Source organism: Littorina saxatilis, linkage group LG15 (assembly GCF_037325665.1).
Source record: "Littorina saxatilis isolate snail1 linkage group LG15, US_GU_Lsax_2.0, whole genome shotgun sequence".
Taxonomy (NCBI): domain Eukaryota; kingdom Metazoa; phylum Mollusca; class Gastropoda; order Littorinimorpha; family Littorinidae; genus Littorina; species Littorina saxatilis.
Window position 1 is genome coordinate 17,431,734 of NC_090259.1, and position 12,325 is coordinate 17,444,058.

At 43.2% G+C, this 12,325-nt stretch overlaps 1 protein-coding gene across 4 annotated transcripts in view; it reads left to right on the forward strand.

Moving 5' to 3' along the window:
- Positions 1–6,657: 6,657 nt before the first annotated feature.
- LOC138948700 (DENN domain-containing protein 1B-like) overlaps positions 6,658–12,325 on the forward strand; it is a 55,653-nt gene continuing 49,985 nt past the window's right edge. For all 4 annotated transcript variants that reach the window (XM_070320298.1, XM_070320300.1, XM_070320299.1 and 1 more), the window contains exons 1-3: positions 6,658–7,022; positions 10,728–10,792; positions 11,070–11,113. In XM_070320298.1, coding sequence (XP_070176399.1) covers positions 7,006–7,022; positions 10,728–10,792; positions 11,070–11,113 — 126 coding nt within the window. In that variant the 5' untranslated portion in view covers positions 6,658–7,005. The remainder of the gene's footprint in view (positions 7,023–10,727; positions 10,793–11,069; positions 11,114–12,325) is intronic.

A 12,325-nucleotide genomic window follows, 5' to 3' on the forward strand; every position in this document is an offset into this window, starting at 1 on the left:
TATTCAGTGACGAGTCCAGGTTCAACCTGTACCATTCTGACGGCCGGCGCAAGGTCTGGAGGCGTGAGGGCGAGCGTTATGAAGACGACACAGTGCATGAGAGGGTGGCCTTCGGCGGGGGCTCTGTCATGGTTTGGGGGGGCTTCAGCCTTCATCAACGCACCCCCCTGTACCATGTGGTCGGGAATCTCACTGGTCAACGCTACAGGGACGAAATTCTCGCCCCTATTGTCTTGCCGACCCTGCAGCAGATTGGCCCAAACGCCGTGTTTCAGGATGACAATGCTACTCCTCACAGGGCCAGGCTTGTCAACGACTACATCCAGCAAACCGGGGTCGTCAGGATGGATTTCCCTGCCTGTTCGCCAGACATGAACCCCATAGAGCATGTATGGGACGAACTGGACAGGCAGGTGAGGGCCAACCACCAGCCTCCCAGAAACCTGCAGCAGCTGCTGCAGATGCTCCAACAGGAGTGGCAGGCCATTCCACAGGCTTTTTTCACGAAGCTTATGAACTCTATGCGGTCAAGGTGTGGTGAACTTGAGCGCAAACGTGGCGGACACACCCATTATTGACCTCATGAAAGACTTGTTATGTTTATTTGTGACCCCTCTGCTGTTTGTGGACATGAATAACCGAATCGGCTCGATGAAATAAACCCAAATTTTGCAGTTGCGTTGCACATTGACTGAAGTAAACGTGTTCCAAATTTCCGTACGATATGTTCATTCGTTCTTTTGCTGTGATTGCGTGTGTGAACCGTCCTTAACTTTTTTCCGCTAGTATATCTCTGTGGCACACACACACAGACCATTGAGTTTTATATCTGTCACGCACACACACACACACACACACACACACACACACACACACACACACACACACACACACACACACACACACACACACACACACACACAAACAGTGCATTATTCTAGTTTAACAACTCTTTCTGTTTTTAGAACCTTACTCTCCTTATCACAAACTCGCACACACGGCATGGACACACTGTAAACAGTCAAACGTCATTCACGAGATAAAAATAGTTTCACTTCCTTTCAGCAGCCGTGACATCAGACAAACCCCAGCAGGGCCGGACCCAGGGGGGGGGGGGGGGGTGTTCCAGGGGTTCCGGAACCCCACCCCTGGAAAAAGCATGTACCTTGCTTTGAGTGTGTTTTTTTTTGTTTTTGTTTTTTTAATAAATTTTGTGTGTGTCTTCAACAAATTTTATTCAATGTGAAATCCGATGAGAAAAAGGTACCCCCCCCCCCCCCACCTTCGCTGATTTGCCCCCCCCCCCCCAAAAAAAAAAAGGAGGAACCCCCCCCCCCCCCCCCTTACAACTCATTTGGTCCGGCCCTGTCCAGTGAAAAGTCTGCCCGTCTTAACTCAAAGCCAAAGGGCAATTCTACGCTGACTGACAACTAACATGGCAATTTAAAGGAAATGGGTAACTTGAATATCCTACAGAATGACAGGGACTGTGAAAGGCATGTTTGGCTGTGCCGGAACACGAAGAGAATTTACAACACGACGTAATGTTGAAATAAGCTCAAAGGCTTGGAAGTTGAGATACCCTGTCAACTTGCAGAAATCCGAAACTATTGATCAGACTGCTGACACAACCGTCGAACGCTGATGTGGTGTACTCTATAGTTAGGCTCTGTAAGTGTAAGGTCAAGCTGCAGACTTTTTAGTTTTTTTGTGCAGTTTAAGTATATTGGCAACGAAGCTGAGTTAATTAAGACCAGTCAGTTTTGATGAATATGTCTTATATATGTATATATTCATGTCGTTATTTGCTTTTCTTACATGTCATTGAGGGGGTTAGTCATTAATGGAAAAAAATTAGTTGATGACTTTCCTTTTACTCAAAATCACCAATGATAAAAGGGCAACTGTATGATCATATACTGCACAGTGGACTAAACAGGAGTAGGAGCCGGCTATTTTAAAAGAACAAGCAAAACATCGGAAATCCGTTGTCGAGACGGGCACTTTTAAGTAGGACAACGCCAACAGACATGATAATGCAGGGCCGGACCAAATGAGTTGTAAGGGGGGGGGGGGGGTTCCTCCTTTTTGGGGGGGGCAAATCAGCAAAGTGGCGAAGCCACAAGCGCGCGCCTGCTGAACTAGGGGGGTCCGGGGGCATGCTCCCCCGGAAAATTTTTGAAAAACGGTTAAAATCTGTGCAATCTGGTGCATTCTGGGCCTTGTTTTGAGGGTTAAGAGCAGCATTGTGGGGGGGGGGGGGGGGGGCGGGGTACCTTTTTCTCATCGGATTTCACATTGAATAAAATTTGTTAGAGACACACAACATTTATTTAAAAAAACAAACAAAACAAAAAAACCACTCAAAGCAAGGTACATGCTTTTTCCAGGGGGGGGGGGGGGGGGTCCGGAACCCCTGGAACCCCCCCCTGGGTCCGGCCCTGTAATGATCTCTTGAATACACTACAGCAAGTCGGCACAGTGTCGCTTTGTGGTCCAAGAGTAGTTTCACAGGGTGTGTAGTGTGGTAGAATCTGCACTGAGATCTCTGGTGCTTTATACAGGCACACGTAGAAGGCGCAGTGTTCGTCTGTTCTCGGATTTTTGTAACAGTCACAGTCGTGCGTGACTATCCGGCTTGGCATTTCTCTCAGTCTGTGGCTGTCTGTCGCTCTCTCTGTCTGTCTGTCTGTCTCTCTCTCAGGCTGACTGACAGTGATATGTGTGTGTGTGTGTGACGGACCGTGTGTGTGTGTGCCGCGTGCGCCGGTGTGTGTATCAGTGTATGCCGGTGTGCACGTGTGTATGTGTCAGTGTGTGTGTGTGTGTGTGAGAGAGAGACAGAGAGAGAGAGAGAGAGAGAGAGAGAGGGGAAAAACTGGAGAGAGAGAGAGAGGCCGAGAGAGAGACTGAGAGAGAGAGAGAGGGGAAAAACTGGAGAGAGAGAGAGAGGCCGAGAGAGAGACTGAGAGAGAGAGAGAGGGGAAAAACTGGAGAGAGAGAGAGAGGCCGAGAGAGAGACTGAGAGAGAGAGAGAGGGGAAAAACTGGAGAGAGAGAGAGGCCGAGAGAGAGACTGAGAGAGAGAGAGAGGGGAAAAACTGGAGAGAGAGAGAGAGAGGCCGAGAGAGAGACTGAGAGAGAGAGAGAGGGGAAAAACTGGAGAGAGAGAGAGAGGCCGAGAGAGAGGCCGAGAGAGAGAGAGGCCGAGAGAGAGACTGAGAGAGCGACTGCCTGTAATCGCACGGCGTCACTCAGTGATAACCTTTTCAAATTACGGTCTTTCAGGATGAGAGGAGACAGGATAAACCCCTCATTCTTAGACTAGAACAACTGGACTCTGTTTTGTCAGTTTCACTAAGGTTGCAGGTCTGAAAGAATCGTCGGCGATTTCTTACTCACAGGCAAATGATCAACGTAGGAACCTTGTTAAGATTAATTTATCCCTTTTTTTTTATTTTTTTTTTTAAATGTGAAAAGAGAACATGAGTTGAGCGGATTAATTGCATGTTGGTTTTTTTGGGGAAAGTTTTACAGACTTTCTAAAGTCATTCCCCTGTTTTCTTATTTATAGAAAGTTTCCCGACCTGTTTTTGTGTGGAGACATCATTTTTGGCGAAAACACACCATACACACACACGTACACACACACACACGTACACACACACACACACGTACACACACACACACGCACGCACGCACACACACACCACACACACAAACGTGACACGCACGCACACACACACACACACACATGCACACACTGTGACACACACACACACAGAGCCAAGAAGATTAGACTGTTACTTCACTGGAGATTAGTCAGTATTTTCCTGTGACTGCACTGGTGCTGAAACACGATTCTAAGAAAACAGGGTATAAAGTTTTTACGGTGCTGTTAAATAATCGAAAAACACTTCAGTTTTGTGATGGAGTGGTCACCTTCAGCCTTTAAACTCAGCATAAATCAACAGGCCCAACTTGACACGTTGTGTTTATTGATTAAGTTTCTAATTCATTGCATATCAAAATATTAAAGCCCTCTCTATAACGATGATTAATTATCATTTCCAGCAGCTGTGTCACAAGTTAAAACTGAGCTGGCACAGTGGTGACCGCACAAGCTATGGAAACTCGCGAGGGTCGTACTGCCATGGACTTATCAATTTTTCCCAACAAGCTCGACTGACTCAGTTCCGGTGTCATTATTTTGAGCATTTTTGTTTCTCAACAGTCCGTCACAGTTCAGTTCTCTCGGGCCACTCTCAGTGTTACTTGGTGATATAAACAGTTTAGTTAGGCTATCCAGTATAAGCAATATTTCTCACTGTACTGAAACAGCCCTACTTAAAGTAATCAGTGATATTCTGTCTGATCTGGATGGTGGTGATGTGTCAGTGCTTACCCTACTTGACCTTTCTGCAGCGTTCCACACGATTGACCATGTCACGCTTCTCCATAGACTTCAGACTCTGTACGGCATCTCCGGTCCACCGCTAGCTAGCATGGCTTGAGTCCTATCTCATTGGCAGGACTCAGGCTGTGCTTGTCGATGGCCAGATGTCTGCTCCAGCCCCACTTTCTTTCGGTGTTCCTCAAGGTTCAGTACTCGGTCCCATCCTTTTCATCATGTACACTAAGCCCCTATCCACACTGATTCAAAACCATTCTGTTTTAAATCAGTCCGTTTTGCTGATGACACCCAGCTGTATAAACCCAGTCCCCCTGCAGAGACACATTCCGCCATCCAGACCATTCAGACATGCATCACTGATGTTAAATCTTGGATGGTCGATAACAAACTTAAGCTGAATGATGATAAGACTGAATACTTACTGTGCAAAAAGAAGAACACTACGTTGCCCTCTCCCCAAATGTTCAAATAGGCAACACCAACATTCTTTTCTCACCATCAGCTAGAAACCTTGGATTCACCCTTTCATCTGACATGACCCTTAACAAACATATAACTTTAGTCTGTAGAGCAGCTTATTTTGAGCTTCGTAAGATCAGCACCATTCGCCACACACTCTCCTCTCAAACAACTAACACTCTTGTCTGTGCCTTTGTTCTTTCTAAACTTGACTACTGCAACTCTCTTCTCTCTGGCCGCTGTCCTCTGTACCTCCTGCATAAACTACAAAAAGTCAAAAACTCGGCAGCACGCCTCATTCTGAAAGCACGAAAACGAGATCACGCAACACCACTTCTTCACACACTGCACTGGTTACCTATTCAAGCCCGCATTGACTACAAACTGTCCACCCTCTGCTTTAACTTCTTTTCTGGCTCGTCTCCTGCTTACTTCTCTGAACTCCTCACCGTCTATTCTCCGGCAAGACAACTCCGTGCCTCTTCTGACTGTCGCATCCTCACCATACCACACACCAAAACCAAAACATACGGACAACGCACTTTTACTTTCTGCGCACCGCCCACACAATGGAATTCTCTCCCCTTTCACATCCGCCACTCTCAGACACCCCAAGCATTCAAACGAGCACTTAAAACGCACCTCTTCAAGAAATACAACCCCTGATTTTGTTTTCTCAGTCCATCAGTAGGCTACATGTAGTGTATTTGTTGTTTTAGTGATAATGTGATAATGTATATAAACATCTAGGGCTGTTTTTCAGTATTGTTGATAACATGTTCTGTTTGATTAAGGGTATTCAGCTGGTATTTCCTTGTTTTCACTACCTATTTTATTCATGTTTTTATTATTTAGTTAGTGGAAGAATCTTTTGTAATGTATGTTTGATGGTGTATGCTTTTAATTAAGCGTTGCTGACATGAATGTAGATGTAAATGCTAGTATAACTGTGTTTTAATCAGTTTAAATGTGTCAAGCGCAAAGAGCATAATTGTAAAGTTATGATGTTGCGCTATATAAATGCTCATTTATTATTATTATTATTAGTCCTGCAACTCATCCTGAACTCAGGTCAAATGAGTTCCTTCCCTTCGGGTCTCACTACGATAGCGTGGACCGATGATTATCAGACTGAATGTCACCTGCAACTGTGAGTGACGGTGTGTTTGTCACGTGTGTGTCAAGTCAGTGTGTGTGTGTCGGTGTGTGTGTGTGTGTGTCGGTGTGTGTGTGTGTGTGTGTGTGTGTCGGTGTGTCGGTGTGTCAGTGTGTGTGTGTGTGTGTGTGCCGCCACTGAGTGACGGTGTGTGTGTGTGTGTGTGTGTGTGTGTGTGTGTGTGCACGGTGTCACGGTGTACCACTGAGGCTGTCATTTGTGTCATAGCGTGTGTGTGTGTGTGTGCGTGTGTGCCCGTATGTTTGTCACAGTCAGTGTGGTCACGATGTCACGGTTCCTGCGGTCCGTCACGGCGTCAGTATATATAACTGCCAGAGTCGCGGCCGCATAGCTTCAGTCACTGTGTTACTACAAACATGAGTAGTACTGACGTACGCCGTAATGATAAGACTGACCTATAGAACAGGTAACTAGACAAGTTTACACACAAGTGCGTGTTTTCTCTTTTCTTTGAGACTGGAGTACCGTCGTTAAATCCATTCAGGATGCGTTAAATCAGGCATAAAACTCGACAAATTTACAAAAGCGCGCATATGCATAGGCCTGCACACGGACACGCTCAAGGGGCATAAATGAAAAGCCGTTGTTCTCTCCCCTTAATCGTCTGCATGGGCTGTTCTGTAAACATCCGCATTGTGGACCTTCATACTTTCACCGGCTGACAGGAACCCTTCCTCGCTGCCATACTTATTTGTACCATCAATGCTTGCCAATCAAAACACAAACGCTTCCTCCTTTCGAAGACCAACCTGCCCGCAACAATGACATTTCAGAAACCGAGAGCTTTCCGGCTGTCAGTCACGTGATTAAAATCATCAAAATGGCAGACGAGGGAGTACTTCCGCTCTTCGCTTAATACCAAAATAATGAGAAAAATCTAAACAGACTGGTCGATTTTGCAGAAAGTTTCTCCCTTCAGTTTGGCGTTGTAGCTCACTGACCAGAGGAGCGAAACCATGGGGTCCAGACTGAGGTAAGTGAGCTAGATTTTGGTTAGCGCGTTCGCAACAGTAGCGTTTGTCTTGTGTGGTGACTGAGTGTGAGTCGTGACTGTGAAGCTGGGATTTGACCGTCCTGTATGTGTCATCGTCACCCTTTGTTGACTTTGCCTTTAGTGGTTTTAAGTAAATGCTGATTCAGTGGGTACAGGTGAAAGTTCAAAGCCTTTCCAATGGCAAGTTCTGCACCATAGCTTCGCTTTCCGGACGTTCATTTCGTTTATTTTGATAGCACAGCGAACGAGACATCTAACAAGTTTGAGTCGAGACTCGATCGAGAGACTGTGGACTGTCCCAAGTTCACAGAGAGACAGACAGAGACAGAGTAAAGTTTTGCATGCATCATAGCACCTAAAACACAAAAATGGGAATGGCTAGAGATCTGGATACTCTTTCATTTCGTGAAAATGAAATTATTTGCACTCCCCAAAACTAGAACGTGTTGTCCATGCACTTTTCTTTTGCATACTAATACCATACAGCTTGCACAATTCACGTATCACATACATACGTGTGTGTACAAAACAATGGTGTTTTTTGCTGGATCTGGGGTGCATGCACTTGACTTCAGTCTCATAAAGTCATTATATTCACTCTTTCACTCCTCTGCTTTTTGAAAAGAGCATCCAACGATTCCAAGTGTGAATTAGAGTATTACTATTTCAGGGGCTCACATTCATGAGAGGTGGCATAGGACAAATGTCCTGGACAATGCAAAAGTGATAGGACATTTGTCCCGAACAAAAATAAATGAATAGGACCTTTTTTTCTCGCAACAAAACGTACACTAACAGCATGGTTTCGTCTGCTTGGAGAGACACATCGCTTCGCAAAACATCCATAAAATAGCAAATCAAAGTACTGTAAATTGGAAAGTACTGACAATGTCCAGATCAAATGAAAGCATAATCGGACAATGACCACTTTGTGACAAAAACAATAGGACATATGTCCTCTTGCATGAAAAATGTTTAGGACATTTGGAAAAAATATCTGTGTATGTCAGATGTCCGACGTGGATGTGAGCCCCTGCTATTTTGAGAGTAGAATGTTAACTGAAACCTTAACTTAAGCTAAAGGAGTGTTACATCCACTATCCTGACAAAGATAACTTTACACCTGTAGGTTTACACCAGTAAGAATTTAGTGGCAGTCGGCATCAGTTTGAGTCCTCTCAGTCTCATAGGTCATCATGCAGCATTAATTTTGAGTCATCTGTGAGTGTTAGGCCAAAAAAAAAAAATGTCTGTTTACGGTAACCCGACCGACCCTAGTTTTTAGGCCCGACCCTAATCTTTTTTTTGGATTGTCTGGGAAAAAAAAATGCATCCAAAATAGAGCTGTTTGCGCTCAAACAGCAGACGACAGAAGGGAGGTAAGCTCAAAGTACTGTTAGGAGTAAAGGGTCGTCACTCGTGTTACTTCCTTTCAAAATGGATGCACGCAGTGGTGTTCGCCACCCGCTAGCTGTAAAGCTTGATAAATGTTGTCATGAAAAGGATGGGGTGAAAATTATCAGTACCTATCCAGCAAGTTTTAGTATCATTAAACGTTTTTCATGAAATTCATGCGGACTTTGAACCGAAACATTATGCGGCTCACGCCAAAGCTTCTACGGAAAAAAAAGGAATTTTTTTTTTAAAGAATTAAAAAAATTAAAAAAAAAAAAAAGCTGACCTACTGTCCCTATTTTTTTACCCTATGTTACCGTAAACAGACCTTTTTTTTTTGGCCTTAGTGTTACTGTTAGACACACAAGAATGGGATCAGTATTTTGAGAACAAAAACTTGCAGTCATAACATTAGGTTCATTGACCAGAATAATATGATTCTTGTGGCATACATACTGTGTAAATACCCAGTGTAACAGAATGCACAGCTCAGCAAAGAAGCGTTAATGATGTACACTATACAGTGCAGCATGCAGTTACAAACCCAGTAACAGCTGCAGTCTTCATAACTGCTCTACATCTGCTGCAGTTTGTTTACAAGTACAACAGCAGAGTTATGCTTTGATGCTTGTCATGATGTAGTGGCTTGATGCACACCTGTATTTTTGATGGATTGTGTGTGATCACAGATCAGACTCAGAGTCAGAGACAGAGTGGCTGTAAGTGAAAGTATGAGATGGTGTTAAAGGGTGTAGCTGCTAATGTCTTGTTTTTACATCGGGTCCTTTTGGCTTTTAAGTTTGAGTGATTAACCTGAAGTATTTTGAGCTGTGCATTTTTGGAATTATTTAGAAGTTAAGGGGCACAGAGAGAGAGAGAAAAATAACTTAAAAAACTTACCCAAGGATGGTAGCAAAACAACAAAAAAAGTACATGTAGTAGCATACACCTAAGAGGGCAGTCACACCGGCGATTCAATCGTGAGATTTACCCTGTCACACGGGCGGCTGAGTCGTGAAAAATAGCTACAAGTCTGCGACTCAATCTCATGCGATTCCCTCGTAGCTTTGAGCTTTAGAACTTGTTCTATTCCTGCGACCCAGTCGTCAGTCAATCGCAGGGGCTGAGCCAATCAGAACGCGTTGTTGCGGCCTTCACGCCGTGACGTAAAATAATGGCGGACAGTGATGGACTGCGTCTCTTTGTCGATTCAAAACTTTTTGGAAGAACAGTTTCTTACTCAGATATAAAGGAGACGTTTTAGGCGTGTACAGCGGTCGGGAAACATTAATTGCAACTGTCCGGGAACTTTATTTCTCGCAAAGGCGTAATGCTGAAAGCTATTTTTCAGAAAGGTAGAGCGATGTTCGAACATTAGCGTCTGCTCTCGCAAAGCGTGTTTGCCGTGTTCACTGTGACACGTCACTTCCGCCCCGCTCGTGTTGAGTTATCGTTCGTCTATCGTTCATCGTGTGACGGGTCAATGGCCTACGATGTGATGTGCGATCGGCTCAAGATTGAATCGCAACGATTGAATCGCGTGTGTGACTTAAGCTTAAGAGGAAGAGAAAGACTCTGTGTGTGCGTGCATGAACATGTTTGTGTGTGAATGATTCTCTCTCTTTCTCACTCTCTCTCATGCAGATTCCCCTCAAGATGCCTTTTTGTTGTGAAAACATGCAGATTCCAGCTCATTATTCACAGAATGATTTCACATGTACAGTGGAACCCTCCTTTTAAGACCTAAAAATCTGAGAAAATCAGGTCTTAAAAAGGAGGGAGTCTTAAAACGGGGGTACATTTGCAGAGGTTATGAACAGAAAATCTAAAAAAAGCAAGGTACCCCCCGCGGGTTAGGGGGAAGAATTTACCCGATGCTCCCCAGCATGTCATAAGAGGCGACTAACGGATTCTGTTTCTCCTTTTACCCTTGTTAAGTGTTTCTTGTATAGAATATAGTCAATTTTTGTAAAGATTTTAGTCAAGCAGTATGTAAAAAATTTTAAGTCCTTTGTACTGGAAACTTGCATTCTCCCAGTAAGGTCATACATTGTACTACGTCGCAAGCCCCTGGAGCAAATATTTGATTAGTGCTTTTGTGAACAAAAAACAATTGACAAGTGGCTCTATCCCATCTCCCCCCTTTTCCCCGTCGCGATATAGCCTTCGTGGTTGAAAACGACGTTAAACACCAAATAAAGAAAGAAAGAAAGAAAAAGCAAGGTCTTAAAAGGGAGGGAGTCTGAAAAAGGGGGTTCCACTCTATTGATATTGGTACGTCTGTTTCAGGGTCAACCCAGACAAGCTGTTTGAGGTGTTTGCAGAGGTAGCCAGGCCACAGCAAGACGGAGAGGGTGATGGTTTATTGTTCATGTATTTGTTCTTGTTTTGTTATCGTTTGTTGTGTCTGTTGTTTAAACTTCAAAATCGAATGAAAGAAGATGACATGTACAATGAAGTTTTGATTATTTAAATATATATGCGATTTGCTTCTTGGATCTCCCCTAAATATTATATGCAGACATTGTGTTTCCAGCTTTCAGCTGCCAGCTTTATGAAGTATTTGAATCGTCGTTTCTTTTCCTTGTTTTCCTTTAACTATAAGTTACAACCATTGTTTTCTTTTTTCAGATCCATTCATTTTACAAAAGTATCCACCAGACTATGATGAACAGGTAAGTCGCAAATTACAGATGTAAAGTTACGAGCAGATTTTTGATAGAAATTGAATCTCTGACCAACCCCGGATGTAAATAAAGTCGAACGTACCTTTTTTGACTACCTCTTGGAGTGACCACCTCTCCATAGCAACCAGGGGTGGGATTTCCGCGGACACAACTTACGAATTCCGCTGGAGTAATATATTTTTCCGCGTCCCATTTCATCACAGTATGTATCTGATGTTGTGACAAAAGGTCGTGGCAAAAAGAGTAGAAAAATCAAAAATCTAAAAATATTTTTTGACACAAGTGCATTTTTATGCTGAATGTTTCATATTTTCATTACATAAAATAAAATAGGAAAAGATAGTTTGGTCAGCGGGTTCTGTGGAATAAGCATATTTTGTTAACAATCTGACAGATGTTGGTCGTGATGCTGGACATACCATTTGATTGATTTACCTCCATAAATGAAACTTCTGCAATCCAAATACCTTTTATAAATCAAAAGAAAGTACAACACCAGTGAATTACACGCAAACAATTCCAAAACCAACTTACATTATTTATTTTTTATACATGATGTTATGTCCAACATCACGACCGACATAAACATCACGTTTCCGTTTGATGTGTTTACAAAATAAATGACAAAAGAACACTTCTGTCAGTTAAAATCAAGGATATGTAATTCCTTTTACATAAAAACACACACAAAAGAGCTCACAAACTTCAAATTACCATGATCATGGCACTTTTTGAGTCGGTTGTGATGATTAGGCGATGGACAAACTTGATGCTTGTCATTTCATTTTCAACAAAAGAGAATACAAAAAACAATTTTGGGGGGCTATTACCTTAACTACTACAGATGTAGTATTTGCAAAAAAACATAAAGGGGACTGGAAGAGCCTTTGTTACGATGACTGTGCTTAATCTTATGGTCGGTTGTGATGACATAGCGATGGACAAACAAAATTAAACATAACACTTAAAGTTAAAACTAAAAGACAGACAACTCTTTTTCTGTCTTATTTTGCATTCTCTCTCTCTCTCCATATATAATACTAATAATATGCAAAACAAAACCCATAAAGAGGACTGGAAGAGCCTTTGGTTTATGGCTTAGCATGTTATTGTAGCGAACGTTCGCAAGCTCTTTCCTCTGTGCAACTCACGACAGGCCTGGAAAAAGTCATAATTAATTTGTAGCTTAAGTTAAATAAT